The following is a 20,470-nucleotide window of genomic DNA, read 5'->3' as shown; positions in this document are numbered from 1 at the left end:
ATCCAGCCAAAGCAACAGGTACCTGGCCGATATCCCGTTGCCCGGAGTCCCCGTGCCCCAGACAAGATGGGCACATACTCCTTGGCATGCATGGGGAGGAAACAGCTCTGGCATCTGTAGTGCGATCCCTGCGTGGTCAGGGGGCTACCACCAAGAGGGTACATGACGACCCCACCACAACGGACTGGCTACTGTGCTGGATTTTAGGTGTTTAAAGGGTCCACAGTTGTCGTAGGCGCTAAGAAGAAGAGTGCGCACAAGGCGAGAAGGAGACAACCCAGAAGATATTGGGCGTAGTCCCCCCCACACGACAATAGGTAACATGCAAGATGGTGGAGCATGATGGACCAATACAAAAACACCACGTAAGGTGTCCTTCCCCAAATGGCACGCACTGACGACGGAAATTTGGAAGAAAAAAGGAGGTCAAACCCAAGAGGGGACCATCACAGAAGGCCGAAACGTTTGAGACTCCTTTGAGTCGCCTCTTACGACAGGCAGGAATACCGCGGGCCTCTTCTAACCCCCGAACCCGCAGGGGGCGACAGAGCAGTATGGGATGGCGCATTATCGTGATTCACAATCCAATTATCACCAATGTTGGTACGGACACGATGAACTCTTTTACGAAGTCTTTCTAAAATGTCTTTGTAGTAACATTGGTTAACTGTTTGTCCAAGAGACACCCACTCTTTATGAACAATTCCCTTGGAATCAAAGCATGCACACAAGCATGCATTTCACTTTTGACTTTGACATGCGACCTTTTTTTGGTCTGGGTGATCCCTTTGAGCACCATTGTGAACTTTGGCGTTTTGTCTCTGGATCATACTGAAAAAAACTAACTTTCATCACCAGTGATAACACGGCTCAACAATTCTGGCTTGATTTCTGTTTGCTCTAACAGATCAGCTGTCACATTTTTCCATGTTTCTCACTGTTGTGCTGTAAGATTTTTGGGGACCATTTTTGCACAAATCTTTCTCACACCTAGATCTTCAGTTATTATTAGGCGAACCGTTTCTCGATTGCTGTTCAGTTGTTCTGCAATCATTTTCACGGATAATCTTTGATCAGATCGTACGAGTTCACGCACCCTGGCCAAGTTGACATCCGTCCTTGAGGTTGATGGTCGTCCACTGTGGCCTTCATCTTCAACATTCATTCTGCCTTCACTAAAAATTTTATGCCAATGAAAAATTTGAGCTCTTGACATACCTCCTCTCCAAAAGCCTTCTCAAGCTTACCGGAAGTTGTCGCATTTTCCTCCAATTTAACGAAAAAAAAATGGTATACCGTTGCACAATAATATGCGGTTCCATTTCCGTGACAAGAGACACAACATATTACAGCACAACTCATGACTGAGCAGTTGCATCGATGTACTGCTTGGACTAGAAGCAGCTTATACGCAAAGGTCAAAGATATTGTGCCTACGCAAGCCTGCATGGTTGCCACATCTTGCAAAGAAATTCAGTCTCATTACTTTATTGTTGCACCTTGTATTAATTACCTGGCAGACTATATTAATATCAATGTAATAACTTTTGCTTAGCTACCGTTATTTATAACTAAGCACTGCCTGAAAATAGCTACAGAAATATTCCATCATATCTTCATAAGATTTAAAAGTGGTACAGAATTTCACAACTTGCTTTAAATGTTCAAAAACATAAAATTATGCACTTCACAAAATGAAAAAACATAGTACCTTCTAACTCAAACATCAATAATTTACAATTACAATTAGCGAAGCCGTAAAAAATAGTGTGAGAAACCCATACAAAATAGGACTAAAACTTGACATTAAACGTATACGAAGGAAGGCAACACAATTCGCCTCAAATTCACTTGACACATGGGATGGAGTCACAGAAATACTGAATAACTAGAATTGGCAGGCCCTTTAAGATGGACGCAAACTATCCCATGGAAATTTACTTACAAAACTCGAAGAATCAATAGTAAGTGAAAAACTTGAGAGATATTCATCAGCATTCGACGTATCACTCATAAAGGGAAGATGGAGACAAAATTACAACTAACTACGGCACACAGTAATGTGTTTAAGCAGTCTCCTTCTCATGCTACACATGTGAATGCAACGGGGAGAGACTCAAACGTGCAGTAGTATTCTAAGTATCCTCTACCGTGCATTCACAGTTGTTTGAAGAGCATGTATCCATATATCGAATACTTGCTTATTGTACACAGAAAGCACTGAGCAGTAGACAGAAACTCAACCAAAGAGTTGATTCTAACTTAGCTTTAGACATCTTGTTTACTTTTGGATTCGCTGTCTACGGTAAAATAATCTGTTTGACTGTTGAGTTTCTACACTCAATTAAAATACAAAACAAAGAAAGAAACTGGAAATACAGTGCAAACATCATGCCTTTTTTATCCAAAACAGCAACAGTTGTTTTTATTTCTGTCTCCATCCTTGCTTGTGCTGCTTGTCTCTCTTGTATTTCTTGATCCACTTGCTCAAATGTTTTCCCCGTTGTAGTATATTTATGTACTGTCTGCTGTTCAGCTAATTTGTATTCCTTAGCAATTGATTCATACCTGTTCCTCTGATCTTTACTCAGACGCTGAAAGCAAAATGAATATCAGTTAAAACAATGTAATATGTGCTTATAAACCATATACTGTAGGCTGTATTCACCTGCCACTCAGGACCAGCAGCATCAAATGCTTCCTTGTGATTAGGATAGATGACACCCTTCCTTGCCATTTGGTCTTTGAACTCCATAACAAAAAAATAGAATGCATTCTTTGGCTGTTTCTTCTTCGGTCCCATCTTGCTACAATAAACAACAGTTTCAAATAATTAACATGCACACAATGAAATATCATTTGATCCTACAGTAGACACCTAAGACTACTGTATCCCATCCACACAGATGCTAACAACTGAGCTCATCTTGCAAAACTATCCTCAGTTTTCCTTGTGCCTCATTTCCCTAGTACTCAATTCACATCAGTCTGAATACTTTTGTCTAGTACTGTATTGTTAATAGTTACCATCAACATTGCAGGTCAACAAATTCTCAATGTAGTTTCAACCACTGTGTCATTCTCCTACAGGTACCTTTAATCTTGTATATTTATGAGAACATATAATTAAATTTCATCAGTTTAAAGCTCTATGTTGACATATTGATCTATAATGTCAAGTCAGTCTTATGTGTGTCATACGAAACATATACATGCACTCCACAATATACACAAAACATGGTCACATTTGTACCTTTGGCTACAGTAACAATGTGAATTTCATCGCTTCTACATAAAACTCCTCACTGCATGTGATGCCTGCAGCTACCTCACACGAGAAGAAACAAAGGCATAGAATTTTTATATATTGATATCACATTTCCAAGCACTGTAGCACAACAAACCAAGGAAAAAAGGGCAGCTCTTGGATAGATCTCTAATGCACTGTAGCACTGGAAACGCACATCTGCAGAATAAGCAAGCGTAAATATGGAATCTAGCAAATACAGCACGACAGCTGCAGAAACTATGAAATCTACACTGCATAATTGTGTTTATATTTTTCAAGGATTTACTTTCATTGTATTGTGATACATCCTGTCTGAATGAGATTAGCTAAGTTTCTATTTAGGACAGTTCCGGGCATATGCAAACATTTGTTTACATTCTTAACAGACATTAAATACGTTCCGTGCACAATACTTAGTATTTGCAATTATTAGTGTCATTTAGGCTCAATACATTGAAGGTAGCAGTTTTTATACGTTTTATTAGGTTATTTTTCGCGTGAACATAAATGTTTGTTTACATTACCAACACGAGGGTTTATCAGTTTAAGTTAGTGTACAATACTCAGTATTCACGTTTATTAGTGTCATTTAGACTTGATACATTGAAGGTAGAAGTTTTTATACGTTTTATTAGTAATAGTGATACTGACAGTGATTTCTAACCTCACTTGTATACGTTTGACTAGCTCAACCCGCGACCGTTAAAAGTTAAACGTATAATACGTGGTAAATTAGTATTACACTACAATATCTGAGTAAATCAGTGTTACAATACAACTTCTGAGCTCTTATTACATACGGTTTAGTTAGCAGAAAGCTAAAACTCACCTCGCCGTCTGCTTAAATTCCTTAGCTTTTTGTGGGCTTTAGTGATCGTTTACTGTAAGCACATTGGTTCCTATAAAGTAGAATGTGTATTTGTGCTTTACATTCTGAACTCTTATCGTTAGCTAAAGTTTTTTTTCTTTTTTTTTTTTTTTTTTTTTTTTCTTTTTTTGTACCTGCATCTGTCAGTGTACAATACCCAGTGTTTACGTTTATTAGTGTCATTTAGACACTGTACATTTCAGGTTTTTATTAGGTCACTTTCGCGTGTACATAAACGGTTGTTTAAATTACAAATACGAGGGATAATCAGTTGGTGCAGCTTACCGTAGATCACTGTTTAATTCGTTTATAATATTCACTAGATAGCCCTTAGCATGTTTACTGTAGGTCACTGTCTTATTCTTTAGTATTCACTAAATAGCCCCTAGCAGGAGAATAAGCACCAGATCTCGCTTCTACCATAAATTTTTATTTTCATTATTGAGTGTACTTTCTGCCAACTAGAGTGTAGCTGTTAACCTTGTGTGACAGTAGGTTTCCTTAAGTTTTTATAGTAAATCAGTTATTAGCTACATGGGTAGGGACTGTCTGTTGTGTGCGGATTCAGGAGGAGTTGGCCAAAGTCCAAACGCAGCTGGAAGCCTTGTTGGCCACAATCAACAAGCTCCAGAGTGCCACCGTGAGGTGCGGTGGGAATGGGGTGCCTGGGGCAGCCTCTGCTGTACCAGATGTGCAGGGGGGATATCACAGCTCTCTGAGCCGAGCTCGGGTGCGACTGAGCCAGCTGGCCCACTCTCACTTCAGTGCGGGTGGCAGACTGTGTCGAGGTCTCGAGCCTCAAGGCGAAGGCTGCATGGGGGATGCAGGCTCCTGCCAAATCCCATGCATTTTGCTAATAGATTCAGTGTGCTATCTGATGCTGAGGGAGGGGGGGGGGGGGGGGAGGCCGAGCCGGATCAGACTGCACTTTCTGCCAGTATAGTGGCTGCTCCTTCAGCAAGGTCCGGACAGGCACGTGGGGGTAGGGGTTTGTTAGTTATTGGGAGCTCCAATGTTAGGCGAGTCATGGAGCCCCTCAGGAACATAGCGGCTAGGGCGGGGAAGAAGTCCAATGTTCACTCTGTGCTTGCTGGGGGGGCCTTGTCCAGGACATGGAAGAGGCTCTTCCGGCAGCTATTGAGCGTGCGGGGTGCAGCCAGCTGCAGATTGTTGCGCATGTCGGCACCAACGATGCCTGTCGTCGGGGTTCCGAGGAAATCCTTGGGTCCTTTCGACAGCTGGCTAAATTGGTGAAGGCGGCCTCCATCTCTCAAGGAGTGGAAGCCAAGCTGACGATCTGCAGCGTTGTACCCAGGGAGGACCGGGGTCCTCTGGTTTGGAGTCGAGTGGAGAATCTAAACCAGAGGTTATGTCGACTCTGTGACGAAAATGGTTGTAGATTCCTCGACCTATGCTATGGGGTGGAAGGTTGTAGGATGACCCTCGATAGATCAGGAGTGCACTACACACAGGAAGCAGCTACATAGGTAGCACAGTACTTGTGGCGTGCACACGGGGTTTTTTAGATTAGGTTCCTCCCTATGGGAAACAAACCACCGGCTCGAAAAATTACCAGTTCACAACACTGATGTGGGTGTGCCAACTGTAAAAATTGTTAGTTCGCCTAAACAGGTCATTCCAAAGGATTTAAATATGCTTAATTTCATGTTAGTAAACTGCCGAAGTGTCTGTAGCAAGATCCCCGAATTAAGGTTTGAAATTAACAGTAGCAATGCCAATATTGTATTAGGTACTGAAAGCTGGTTAAAACCAGACATAAAAAGCAGTGAAATTTTGAACTCTGATTGGACAATGTTTAGGAAGTTAAAAGCAGTTAAAAGCTGTTTAAACGCAGTTGAGAACGATACTGCATTGGACTGTGAAATAGTCTGGATAGAGCTGTCAATCAGACAAGGACTAACCATTGTATTAGAATGTTTTTATAGACCACCAGCATCCGCAACAAATGTCGCAGAACATTTCAGGGAAAGTCTTGAGTACATAGGAAGCAAATATCCAAATTATCTATCAGTTATAGGTGGAGACTTTAATCTAGCATCCATTGACTGGGAACATTACATGTTTATAACAGGGGGCAGAAGCACAGATTCGTGTGAAGTCATTCTAGGAGCACTCTCAACATAAAACCTTGAGCAATTGGTTAGAAAACGAACTCGAGATAGGAACGTATTAGATATCTTGGCGACAGACAGACCTGAGCTTTTTGAGGAAGTAAAAGTGTTACTAATGAATATCTACATAGTCAATTTCATGCATTCACCACGGGACAGAAAGATATTGAGCATCTTTGGTCGGAATTTAAAGGTATTGTCCACCATGTGCTAGAGAAGTATGTGCCTAGCAAAAGTATAGGGGAGGGAAAGGATCCACCTTGGTACAATAAACATATTAGGAAGTTGCTGAGAAATTGCACAGAATTTTGCACAGTCGTTTTAAACGCAATCACTGCCCCACTGACAAACAGAAATTATGCGAAATGAAAGCAGCTGTCAGAAGGACAATGCGAGACTTAACGAATTTGAAAGCAATATTTTATCTGCAGATTCTAAAAATAGCCCCAAAAAATTTTGGTTGTACATAAAATCTATGAACGCTACAAATAATTCAATACCTTCTCTTGCTGACAGTACGGGTAAAGTAACTGATGATGACAAACAGAAGGCCAAAATTCTAAACCTAGCTTTCAAAAACTCATTTACGATAGAGGACTGCAGCACCATTCCCCCTTTCAATTATCGAACAAACGAAAGGAAGGCAGACATAGTGTTTAGTGTATCTGGCATTGTAAAATAGCTAAGATCCTTAGACGCCAGAAAGGCATCTGGCCCAGACGGTATCCCCATAAGATTATATGTTGACTATGCTACAAATATAGCACCATTCTTATCCGTCATCTATCAGAAATCATTGCTACAAATATAGCACCATTCTTATCCGTCATCTATCAGAAATCATTGGAACGGCGGAAAGTTCCACGGGACTGGAAGAAGACCCAGGGCATAGCAATCTATAAAAAGGGTAGAAAATCGGATGCACATAATTACCGGCCAATTTCACTGACATCGATTTGTTGTAGAATCATAAAACATATTTTGTGTTCAAACATAATGACCTTTCTAGACTATGAGAAGCTCATCTGCAGAAACCAGCGGGTTTTAGGAAACAGCAGTCATGCAAGACACAGCTGGCCCTCTTTGTGCAGGTTGATGCCATATTTCTCGACTTTCAAAAGGCGTTCAACTCAGCTCCGCACTGTCATTTGCTACAAAAAGTGCGCGCGTATGGTCTATCCAATGACATATGCGGTTGGATAGAAAGTTTTCAAACAGACAGGGAGCAGTATGTCGTCCGGAACAGGGTAACTTCAACAGAAACAAGAGTAACTTCAGGTGTGCCCCAGGGCAGCTTAATAGGTCCTCTGCTTTTTACGATTTACATAAACGATCTGGTTGATAGTATTGATGGCGGCCTTAGACTGTTTGCCAATGATGCTGTAGTCTACAGGAAAGTAGTATCACTCGAAAGTTGTGAACAAATCAATGAAGATTTGCAGAAAATAAATGCGTGGTGTAATGACTGGCAGTTATCTATCAATATTAGTAAGTGTAACCTACTGCGTATAATAAGGCGAAACTCCCCATTAATGTATGAGTACAAAATACATGATCGGTCTTTGTAAGCGGTAACGTCAGTCAAGTATCTGGGTGTGACTATTCGAAATGATCTCAAATGGAATGATCAGATTACACAAGTAATGGGTAAGGTGAACTCTAGATTGTGGTTTATTGGTAGAACCCTGAAGCGACCCAGTCCTTCAACAAAGGAAATAGCTTACAATACGTTAGTTCATCCAGTCTTAGAGTACTGTTCATCTGTATGGGACCCTTACCAGTTGGGTCTCATTCAAGAGATTGAGAAGGTCCAAAGAAGAGTGGCAAGATTCGTGACTGGTATATTTAGCCATTGCGAGAGCGTTACAAATCTCATAGAAAGTTTGAAGTGGGGCACACTAGCAGATAGACGACATGCTAAACAGAAGGGGCTGCTCAGTAAATTCCGAAATCCAGTCTTCACTGAGGATGTAGAGCATATATTATTACCACCAACTTTCATATCGCGTAATGATCATCATTCAAAGATAAGGGAAATTAGAGCTCATACTGAGGTGTTCAGTCAGTCATTTTTCCCTCGCGTGATCCGCGAGTGGAACACGGGGGAAATACGACTTTGGCGCTTACTGTTCCCTCCTCCAGACACCGCTTGGTGGCTAGCGGAGTATATATGTAGATGTATCACTGAAATAAATAAATAAATAATTTGCTACATTTTTCCAGTTTATTTTAGAGGACATTCAATTACATGAGGGGTGAGAACCAGTTAAATATCTTTTCCTTTTTGGCTATTGGAATGCTGCCACAGGTTTTGAAAGATGCATGAATAGTACGGGGGGATTCCATTGTCACGAGTGGGACAGTTGCACTACGTTTTTCAACAGTCACATGCTGATATAACAAAGTATAAATAGAAATAAAGTAAAAATTGACTGGTTACCTTACAAATAAGTATTTTATCTTCCCTTTAAATCTGAATGTCAGAAGTTTACAAATTGAGCTGTTATTCATCTTTAAAACTTTGTCACAGGCGGGACAGCAAATAGACGTAGCATTGAATAACCACCAACATTTTAGAAGAATTCTGTGATTTATGCACTTATTTTCTTTTGAAAATATTGAATTAACATTAATAAAACAATTCTCTACATGACATAATATCAATAAATATTAGATTAGTAATACTTACTTACAATAATTGCAATCAAAGACTGTCACGGGCGGGACAAGGAATTGTCACGGGTGGGACTCGTGAAGTACAATCTTTTTTTTTTTATGTCAGCTATGAATCAGTAGGTAACACATACTTAGAGGGCACTTTAAGTTTTAATAACTTTGTAGAACATTTTTGTTGCTTATAAATAATATAAATTTTGGTATAGTATTAGTTTACAGTTCTGAGTACTTAATTATTTCACTTGAAGAATGTACCACTTTGAAAAAATACACTTGGCCTCTCACCCACTTTCGAAAATGTCTAAATTGCCAGGAAACTCATAATATAAGGTGTCCCTAACATGTTTGACATTTGGATTCGGGAGAATAGCAAGAACTTGTTTAAACTCTATGTAGGATACATCCTGCTCGTCAGCTTTAAATACCTTTGCTGAGTCCCCAACAGATCGCATACACATAATCTGTATTTCCTCATTGTCTTCTACACTTCTCTGTGCAATTGCAGCATATCTGTATGTAGTGGGTTTCTTTCTTGTAGTTTGGAACTCAACTAAAATAAATGTTCCTGGCATGATTTGTTCCACAGCTGGTTCTGAACCTGTAACTTCTTGGGAATTGGGTGTCAACAGGACATCAGGATATGATTCCTCATCACTCATCTCAGAATCTGTGTAGGTTAGTGAATATATGTTGGGTGAAAGTGGGAAAACCTCCACTTTCTCTAAATCTGATTTTAGGAAAGTTCTATCACATACTAGGTTACAGGTATTGTAACCGTTGAAGTAATGCTTACTGCGAATATCTTTTATTTTTTTAACAGCTTTCCAGCAGCCATCCAGAAGGTCTCTGTTTTCATCAATATGATCTTTTGTTAGAAACAGATGATTTGGCACAGTCTAAAAATTCCTGTGCATTGCTGATGATGACTTTTCTTTGCTTAACTTTATTCCAAACAGCCCTTTTTGTTACAGTTCCAATGCCATCCACTGCACCATTCCCATGTGATGTTGCAAATAAAAACCATTCTCCAGACACTCCAAATTCTTGCATCATGTAGCAGAGGTTAGAAATGGTGAATTTGTTCTTAAATTGACCTGCGCAACCATCAGAAAAAATTCGTATCGAGGTCAAATTGGGAAGCTCTTGTTTCAGCTTACTTATTATACTCTTCAAACATGCATACACTTAGTACTTGTCATGGCACAGTTCATCGCTCACAATTGCAAATGACTGTAACCCTGTTTTCATCCAAACACAAATAGTGACCACTGTAATCTGTGTATGACTCCAGTGGGCAATTTGTATCTCATATTGAGCCAGTGCTACATAGTTTTCTGCAAAATCTATTTGCAATATCACTTCATCATCACTAACTGATGCTGTCACAGTCTTGAAAGCTCCAGATTGCATCCTTTTGACAAAGAAGTGCTCCTTGAATGTTTTTAGTTGAGACTGAAGCTCAGAGCGAGCTTCACAAACTGTTCCACTGGTAGTAGTCTGTTTAGGGTGACACTCATGTTTGGTCCATTTTCTCCAAGATATTATGTCACACAAATCAAACTTTCCATCTATTAATGTGTGTAAATTCATGATGCATTTCTTGCATTGACTTGTCATGCATATTTCACTTTCTACATCACAGCAAACAAGATTCATAAGGTGAGTGTGAGTAGCAGGGAAACTAGCTATTTCTTTGTGAATGGCTTCAATGACGAAGTTGAAGTTAGCATGATATCTGCACACACACATACATTGTGAGGCATTTGAGACGTTAGAACAACATTTTTAGGCCGTAACTCGTAGAATTTTGAAATCTTGATACCAATATCTGGATTGTCTTGCTTAAAAAGAAAAAATGCTTCCTTAACTGTCATATTCATGTGACGTTTCTGCAAGCTAACTCTTTTCCCAGTTTCATGGTCTACAATAGACTTTACATCCTTTATACCAGGTGTCTGCCTTCTGATTTCATCATTTGTGAAAAAATTTTGTATTTTGAGCAGATTATCACCTGTAAGTTTACGAGATGTTTTCTTCACTAGTGGGAAAATCTGCTTTACTACCTTTTTAGGTAAGCTTTCACTTACAAGCTTTTTTATTACAGCTGATTTTTTTAGGGGCTTGAAGGAAGCACCTTCTTTACCCGAGAAACAGCTTTGCCAAGGGACTGAGGACATTTATATGATCCTAACTGGGAAATACAGGTCTCAGGCTGATCTTCAATTAATACGGGTTTTAGTTTAAGTCTGTACTTCCTTTTTCTTTCAGCTTCCTTCTTTCGATATTCCAATAAAGATTTTCCACTGGAGGATACCTTCATCTTCATATTTTCCCTTTTTCTTTTATCCCGCTCTCTTTCTTTTTCTTTATGGACATTGTGCTTGCTGGTATCTTTCTTCAGTTTTTCTCGAAGTTTTCTCATACGCTCTGCTGATGTTGTTTTCCCCATTTTCTGAATAAACAGTAAGTTTTTATTTAGTGTAAACCATCAAAGCACTTGTTATATCAACCAATTTAACTTAACGATAACAAGAAGTGTTAAAAGGTTTAGATTTGAGTAACATCCAAAAAACTGTCACGGGTGGGACACAATTTCTTTTAACATTTATAAATGATCATTTACAACTTAGAAGGTGCCTTATGGTTCATTGGATGTTTTTATTTGTTTTTCTTACTTCTAACCTAAAATATATAGAATTACTATAATTGCTGAGTTAGAAGGTAAACTTTTTCATGTTTTTTGTCACGGGTGGGACACTAAATACATAGTAACTTTTGTGAATTAGCTGCATACTTAATAACTTACCTTTCTTTAAAAACTGAAGTTTGTCAGAAAGATAAGATTCTGCTCTTGAAATTTAACAATTAAAACATCAACAATCACTGCAACCCAAATTTAAACAGCTGCCAACACAAAAAGCAAACCTTTTGTTTTCCATCCTCATCTGTAGATTCGCCAACTTTGTTTAACTATAGTTCCTCAGCTAATTATGTAATTTTTATAATTTTTTCAGGACAGTAAAATTCAACTTTTGTAGATTCGAAAAACTATAACACTGTTAAATTTGGCATTTTTTCAAAAAATGTCCTGTAGTAATTACTTATATTATCCTCAACTACCCCCGACTGGAAAAAGTGACATTTGATGGAACCAAATTTTCTTCACCAAATAATGCCACTATATTCCTTAAATTATATTTCAAAGTAGGCTCCATCACTAGTGACCCCCTTGCTTCCAAGTTCCCCAATGTAAGAAACTTCCAGAAATGAAGTTCTACCTGGTTCAATATGTGTGTGATTTACAGATTCTTTGGGGGGAGGGGGGAGAAACTTAGCACTGGTGATAACACTGCAAAACTGAAACTAATATGATGCACATGCTATTTTATTTCCTAGGGGCCTTGAAAAATTTTCTTTTGTGCTAATCTCTTAACCGTCCCTCCTGTGAAACTGTAGTTTTTACACAGCTAGTTCAAAACTATGTTCACTCAACCCTGATATTACAATAATTTTGAAGAAGACGGGTTTATAAAATTTAATTTTTTATTGAACTGGTTAGCACTAAAATAAACAGTTTTTTAGCATCTTCCATGAATTCAGCCACTGTTTCTTGAATTTTTTTGGACTGTGCAGACATGTTTTGTGTCATCACATTAAAAGACTTAATTAATCTGTCACCTTCCATATTCCTTAGATTAATTAGGCTATAATAGGATGCACAGTGCAAGAGCCAGATGTCTGTTGGGCTTTGGCATGGATAATAAAAGAGTTATTTTCACCAAAGTCCGTTCATATTGTGGCAACCTTTACATCAGATGATTCTTTAAGTGTCATATTCTGAATGAGACTTTTCAATGTAAGAATGTGGCTAAATTTTCCCAATTTAAATAGCAGATCATCAATAAAGTTAGCAAGGTTTCCAGTATGTGTGTGTCCTGCCAGCTGAAATTTGTTGATTTCACCCTCAATGCAGTTTTCAAAGCTTTTTGTTTTAGGAAACAGCAGTGCTGCTTTTAGACTGCACTCATTACAACTTTTTACCATACAGGCAGAGGTCAGGTTTTCACATTGTAGGGCCTATCATTTTAAATGATACACTTCTTACTTTCTCCAAACTGTACTATATTCACTAACAAAATTATGTTGTGATGAATTGTGGAGAGATTCAGAGGGAGTATCAATAGCATCTGCTGATACAATTTAGGATGAAAACTCAACAAGGAAAATCCTAATTTAATTTCTGGATATTTGCTTTTAAAATTTGAATACATTTCGTATAAACTGTTGAAAAAGCAACTTTTTTCCTACACACAGTAAACTGTCCACCACTTTGATAAAAATTTATTGCCAGATCAGTTATCTGAAGTTTCAGTTGCCCCTTTTTGGCTTTGGTTCTGTTATAAAACACTTTTCTTTTGTAAAGACTGTGGTTCCATGCTAAGCATTTAAATGCCTTAAATGTATTTTGAATATTTTGTTGAGAAAATTTCAGTGGCGAGGGGGTAGTCAGCAACTGAATTTGTATTTTCCTTTTATGTTGGTTTAGACTTTTCCATGTGAAATCAACAAGCAAGTCTATATCACATCAAGATTTGTAGCTTTGGAAATATCCCAACATGTGGCAATCTAAAATAATTACTGTACTAACTGATGTTACCATACAATTTATTCATCCTTTAAGACTTTTGCTGTCACTCCACTCATCAAAATGAGAGGCTTTTTGCCCAGTTCCCATGCCCCATATGTTGCTGTTGTTGATAATCCAAAAACAACTGGAAGAACTTAACAATTTGCAGGGGATTTTGTGCAATCTGTTAAAGTTAGTCTTATAAATAAAGTCTACTATGTGTAGTATTGCTTGAAACAAAACTGAATCAACTTTTTTTTTCTTTTTCCAAATACTGTTGGCTCAACCTGCCAGTGAACACAGTTCTGCCACCTGCCCTACCTACTTGGCTGTGGCTATGCAATCATACATTTCTCATCCAAACAAATAAACACTAGTTTATTTTAACAAGTTTAATCACTTAAAATACAAGGTACGTCAAAAGGATATTATTCAGTGTACTTGGAATTTCAACAGTTTATTTCACATTGTTGTTGCTGTTGTTATCTTCAGTCCTAAGACTGGTTTGATGCAGCTCTCCATGCTACTCTATCCTGTGAAAGCTGCTTCATCTCCCAGTACGTACTGCAGCCTACATCCCTTTGAATCTGCTTAATTTATTCATCTCTTGGTCTCCCTCTACAATTTTTAGCCCCCATGCTGCCCTCCAATAGAAACAAGATAAAATTTAAAAACCATTAATTTTTTACAGAAACAATACGTAGCAAAATACCCACTGATTTTATTGTGATGGTGAACCACATTTGTTTGGCAAAATAAAAACTCAAACGCATGTATAGATCTTTACCTCTCTTGATTGTTGAGATTTTTTCTTACAACCCTTGTGTACTGTATACAACCTTCCAATTTTATATTGTTTGGGTGGTAATTAAGATAATGGTAACTTATTTTGAAAATGTTAGAAGGGGTAGATTCCTGCAATCACACTAATAGAAACAAAAAAACTTCCACTTCTGAAGTACCAAGAAATGGAAAGTGACAGAATGCTAAAACATGGTAGGGTAAGTAATTACATTGGGGGAACACACAAGCCACATTTCTTACACATTCCACATGGTGGTAAAGATGGTTTTCCTAACCTGAACTATACTGTAATGTGCTGTACTTAGCCTATCATTACTGAGACTACGAAAGCGCGACCTGTCTTAAACAAAACTAGTATTGAAGCCTTATTCTGGATACAGCTACTGCTGATTTACTGTGACATGTAACATAGCGATTGCCCTTCGCAATTAGGCCCAAGCACTGCATGAGAATAACGTATAATTACGAACGTGGTAATGTAGATAAGCTCTCATGTTCTCTTCAACTTTTTAAGTAATCTACAAGACATTCATTCATAATTTCTTTCCATGGCTCCGGGTGGAATTTCTAAACTGCGTATGTCATAGGTTTTTTTCCATAAATTGTGCAGAAAAGTTCGGGACCAGAACAGTGCGTCCAACAAAAACTTATCTTACAGCTCATTAGACAAAAGCTATAACCGAACTATTATGCTGAGTTACCTTTCCAAATACTTAATTTAACTCTAATTTAATCAGGCTTGACTGTACTCCATGCGAAGACGCCACAGGTAGACCTAATTTTCTCACAAACAAATAAACTTCACATAAATAAATGTGATCGATTCAATTATTTACAGGCTACTGCGTCATTCGAAATAAAATAATCTGCAAATTGAACACAATGGGCGAACTTCCCATACGGTAGCAAATTTCATTCTACAATATATATTGTTACACTACACCAACCAATTAAAAACATTGTCGTAATGACATCCGTAAGCTAGTTACCTATATAGTCAAACTATTGAACACTCAATAAGATCGAACTTGTATGCACAAAACACCTACAATAACAGGTCGCACTTTACTCAAACACTTCGCAGATCACAAGCAACAGCTAAGCTCCCGCTCTGTTACTCCTCGACGCTCCTGTTTGTAGCCAGCCACTGCGATAGCAGCACAGCAGCGCGCCAAGCGGCCAGGATGTTAAACATTTGAGTTTGGTATCTGGTAACGCGGAGCATTTGACTGAAACCACACAGAATAAGCTTAAACTGAAACATCGTAAAATGAATCTGTACGGTAACAGAAGAACTGGAAGAAGCAGGAATAACACAACTTGATATTCCAGACAGAAAAAATTTAAGGGAGCAAGGTCACGACTGGAAAGTCTTGTGTGACTTTGGTGAGGCGACGCGGGAGGGGAGGGGGGGGGGGGCAGGGCCTAGACTAAAATTGCGATTTTTTATACAACTCGAGTTTCGAGACCTGTTATGCCATTTGAAGATGACGCAAAAAAAAAACACGGTACTATATTCCAACTGAAGGTTATCCAATTGCTTATAGAAATGTATGAGAAATGCGCCCCCCCCCCCCCCCCCCGCCCACCACGCTATCTCTTCTGCCCATCCTCCTGCTGCACAACTTACTGACGAACGCAAGTGTGTAGAGTTGGCCTGGAAGAAAAACCCGAGAAGACCGAACCAACTAGGTCTGGTGGTAGGAAAACAGCCCATTCTGAGAGAATGAAAGTAAATGACCACACACCCAAAAAGAAAACGTTGTCGTACCAGAGTTTATATTTTTAGTGTACTTGTTTCCAAATTTGCCAGTTAACTTTCATGTAACATGATTACTAGGAATTCGTAACTGGCAAGGGATTCTAGAAATTACAAACTATGTTTAACACAGGGTACTCTTCAGTTGCTTGCGTATGAGTGCATGCAATGCTCATCTGGATGAACTTAAGGTCGGACCCGTTGCAGAAAATATTCCAGCCAGGAAAAGGTGAACATAAATAAATAAAATTCACAAGTTGACCGTACCTGTGGTCAACAAAAAAATTCGACATGCTTCGTGAATCTATGGGTAGAACTGGCAAACCGTGAGAAGGTGAGTAGGGCAACACAGAAACGAAAAGATCTTTAAAAAAACTGATTTCGCGAATGTAGTTGGTAGCGACCGAAAGAATCAGAATTCCCCTCATAACATATTCGCTGGGCCACCGTCCGCAGAACTGTGGTCACGGACATAGTGCTAAGTGAAATACTGGGCAAAAGTAACTACACTGTACGATTTTAAATTGTGTAAAGTGTCACTTTATTAAATTTGTGATGATTTGTTGGTGTTATAGTTCTTAATCGTATGGCAAATATACTTTTCAGTTTTCCGATGAATGATTTTCAAGCGCTGCATTTCTCTGAGACGCAATTTCTTGAAAGTTACGCTAAAGGGAAATACTAAGAACAGATACTATTTTCTTTTCTTACTGTGACTTTTCGCCTGAAGGCTTACAGCTGAAACAAAGATATAAATAAATTGCACTGGTCAAAAATGAAAATTTTAAATAAATAATTCCAGCTGATTCTTATGTACTTGCATCTGCCGAATCCAAAAATGAATTCAAAAATGGTTCAAATGGCTCTGAGCACTATGCGACTTAACTTCTTAGGTCATCAGTCGCCTAGAACTTAGAACTAATTAAACCTAACTAACCTAAATACATCACAAACATCCATGCCTGAGGCAGGATTCGAACCTGCGACCGTAGCGATCGCTCGGTTCCAGACTGTAGCGCCTAGAACCGCACGGCCACCCCGGCCGGCCAAAAATGAATTCAGAAATGGCCCATCGCCCACAATTTATTTTGTAAAAAAAGACTCATCTTTATTAATGTAAGCCGCTAAACGCAGTGATGACAAACCCAGAATTGCCTGGGCTTTCATTTTGCCATCAGTACCAAAAATTAACTGTGTTTGTCACGTATCAAAAAAAAAAATCATTTTCATGTATTCCTGAAAACACCTTGGAAATTATGAAACAGTTGCACAGAGCAACGTGCATAATGTACAAATGTTTAAGAACAGTTTCCAAATAAGAGATCCCGAACAGTTTCTAAACGCTAGGCGCAGCTGCTATCGCGTGTCCACAATGTGATTTTTTAAACGTCCCTGTGGCTACGCAACTCAGAAAGTTCATGTGACTGATAAGGAGGGTTAATGATGTCACATTGACCCTAAATTTCATCACTAGAGACCGGATTAATGCATCTGCATGCTGTATATGCATTTGCATATTTGGCTCTTTTTCACCGGTTATTGCATATTTTAACTAAAAACTAGTGACGATGCATATTTCCGCTCTATGTTTACAATATTTTAAAAAATTAGACAGGCGGTCCCTAAATCGATCTAGATTTGATGTCTCACAGATTGACCGCGACCTAGAATTGCGTGCAATCACTAACCTAGCTAAATCATTACAGAAGAGGAACAGGAACAGGCAGACAGAGTCAATGCCGCTGCGCCCGCGCCCCCCTGGTTAATCCCCTCCGCCGTTATACCGTACACGCCGGCAACAATTACACTACGAAAGCTTTTAGTCGCACGTCCATTGTTTCAGTTTAGCTTTCTATTTGCTTGTATACAGTTGAACGTGTTTATACGACGTGTAGTGTGTAACGTGTTGTGGGCCGTGCCGCCCGGAAAAAGAAACGTCGTTTCGTGGATAGCTGAACATTCTGGAACATTTGCAAATGGCGGAATTGTTTTATACTGTCAAGTTTGCGAGGAAAACGTACCGTGCAAAAAAAAAAAAAAGTTTCAAACAGACCAGCTTGTCGAGACAAGTCTTCATATCGCAGGAATGCAGAAGAATGGACCACGACAGCAATTCTGACAACAGCAAGCAGGGATTTGTTCAACTGTAACCAGAAAAGTCGGTTTAACATGAATCTATGTGAAGCATTCATTGCAAGCAATGTATCTCTTCACAAACTTACAAACCCTATCCTCAAAGGCTTCCTTCGCAAATAATGTTTAAATCAAAATATACCAGATGAATCAACCTTGCGTAAAAATTACGTACCGACAATTTACGTAAGTGTTCTGGAAGAAATACGCAATTAATTTAAAGACAGCATTATCTGGATTTCAGTTGACGAAACTACAGACACTTGTGGCCGTTACATTGCAAATTTAACTGTTGGTACTTTTAAAGAAGAGCCTTCTTCTTCGTATTTAGCGGTCTGCAGGTAACTTGAAAAAGTAAATCATTCTATGATCGCCAGATTTGTGAATGAAGGTATTAGAAAAAGAACCCTTGTGCCAAACTGATAGTTAATTATTATTAGTGGGACAGATGAACTCTTACCAGAAACAATAAGTGCCAACATAGCACCCAAAGGTTAGGTTAGTGTACTTTCTTTATTATGCTTGGGAAACTAATGTAAAGATCGGTTCTAATTAAGTAATTAATCATAAAGATCTGTCCTAATTGGACAATTATATGCATATCGCCACACAAGGAGTGCCTAAAATCGCAATACAGTTAAAAACTTGACGATGCCATACATCTGGTGTTATCTTGATCGGAAAAAATTTCCCAGTATCACTCAAAGCTAATGGCAGATGTACTCAAACTCTACCATTCACCTACAAGCTGGTGGGAAAAATGAAGGAATGGGAGGTATTGTCTTAATTTTTGGTGGGAATTGTGTTCAACTGACGAGATGCTGGTGTTGGACAGAGAGGAGTTTAATAAGTGTATTACCTGTAAGCATACAGTTGAGGGCAGTATCTATTGCTGTTTGAAGTCAGAGTTCGCTAAGATGCCTGCTCGACAATCAACTTGCAGCCCACGTGCTCGAAATTCTGGAAGGCCAATAAACGCTATCATAACTAATGGAAAATGCTTCACTGTTCCATTACAGATCGAAAGTGCGGTGAAAAAAGAACAACACTCGTAAACAATACATGTACTGGGGATTGTGAATTATCATCGTAATAACACGACTACTGCAAAAATCGACCCCAGAATATTACATCAGGGGAGACGGACGACGGTTGTACCCGTGTCCTCCTCGATGAGTGGTCACAAACTAATCAACTTAGACGCAATCTTACCCCCACCCCCTACAACTCGTCAACCGTCCCTCTCCTCACTGTAAGGCCTGTTCTATCTTGTCACTGATGGTCCACAAAACGATCCTGCTGGTGGCATTGATTACTGTCTCCAGTCTGTGCCAAACAGTCACAGATAGACAAAATGTATTTCTCGGAAAGACTGGACCCCCTGGATCAACAACGAAATTCTGGATAACTCTCCAGATTGTAGTACAATTCGTCCCCAACGAGCACGTGGCTGGGCGGTCAGCACTATTGATAGCGATACAAGCTACACATATACAATAGACCGGGATGCCAACATCCCTCAGAACAAAGCGATAAAACTGACAGCCATCCTGACCGTGGGTTGTTTATGTAAAGTGCCAAACGGACAGCTCCGACGTCCTATGGAACACGCTCCCACATCTCCAGTAACTCCATCCGCAAGCGCACCCCGTTTTGAGGGGAAAAACACTTCACAGTAACAGTTGTATTTAACGTCAATGAACCTCCTATAAGCGAGCATCTATTAAACAGAAAAACACAATTGATGTGATAATAAATATCCTCTTACCACAAAAATAAGGCGCAGACGTTTTTCTTTAGTTTTATGAGTAAAATCGGTATAGTTTTGAGAGAACTATATCTGCATCCAGACTTTAACGAGGCATATCACCACAGTCTAATAAAACCTCCTATAAGATTTTACCACGCCCCTCTCAACCGATATATCGAAAAACAAATACCGACTGCATGTCGACATCGAGCATATTATACAGAGTGAGTCACCTAACATTACCGCTGGATATATTTCGTAAACCACATCAAATACTGACGAATCGATTCCACAGACCGAACGTGAGGAGAGGGGCTAGTGTAATTGGTTAATACAAACCATAAAAAATGCACGGAAGTATGTTTTTTAACACAAACCTACGTTTTTTTAAAATGGAACCCCGTTAGTTTTGTTAGCACATCTGAACATATA

At 39.1% G+C, this 20,470-nt stretch overlaps 1 protein-coding gene across 2 annotated transcripts in view; it reads right to left on the bottom strand.

Annotated features, from left to right (window-relative positions):
• LOC124795475 (protein maelstrom homolog) overlaps nt 1-15,574 on the bottom strand; it is a 128,560-nt gene extending 112,986 nt beyond the window's left edge. The window contains exons 1-3 of one of the 2 annotated variants that reach the window (XM_047259512.1): nt 15,446-15,574; nt 2,669-2,807; nt 2,396-2,594 (exon numbers count right to left, since the gene is read on the bottom strand). In XM_047259512.1, the coding sequence (XP_047115468.1) occupies nt 2,396-2,594; nt 2,669-2,803 (334 nt within the window). In that variant the 5' untranslated portion in view covers nt 2,804-2,807; nt 15,446-15,574. Of the gene's footprint in view, nt 1-2,395; nt 2,595-2,668; nt 2,808-15,385 lie in introns of both variants that reach the window. The other variant, XM_047259511.1, reaches the window with a different exon arrangement.
• Nucleotides 15,575-20,470: the final 4,896 nt, after the last annotated feature.

Source organism: Schistocerca piceifrons, chromosome 4, assembly GCF_021461385.2.
Source record: "Schistocerca piceifrons isolate TAMUIC-IGC-003096 chromosome 4, iqSchPice1.1, whole genome shotgun sequence".
NCBI classification, from domain to species: domain Eukaryota; kingdom Metazoa; phylum Arthropoda; class Insecta; order Orthoptera; family Acrididae; genus Schistocerca; species Schistocerca piceifrons.
The sequence above is the reverse complement of the archived record's forward strand: the minus strand, read 5'-3'. Positions and strand labels throughout refer to the sequence as shown.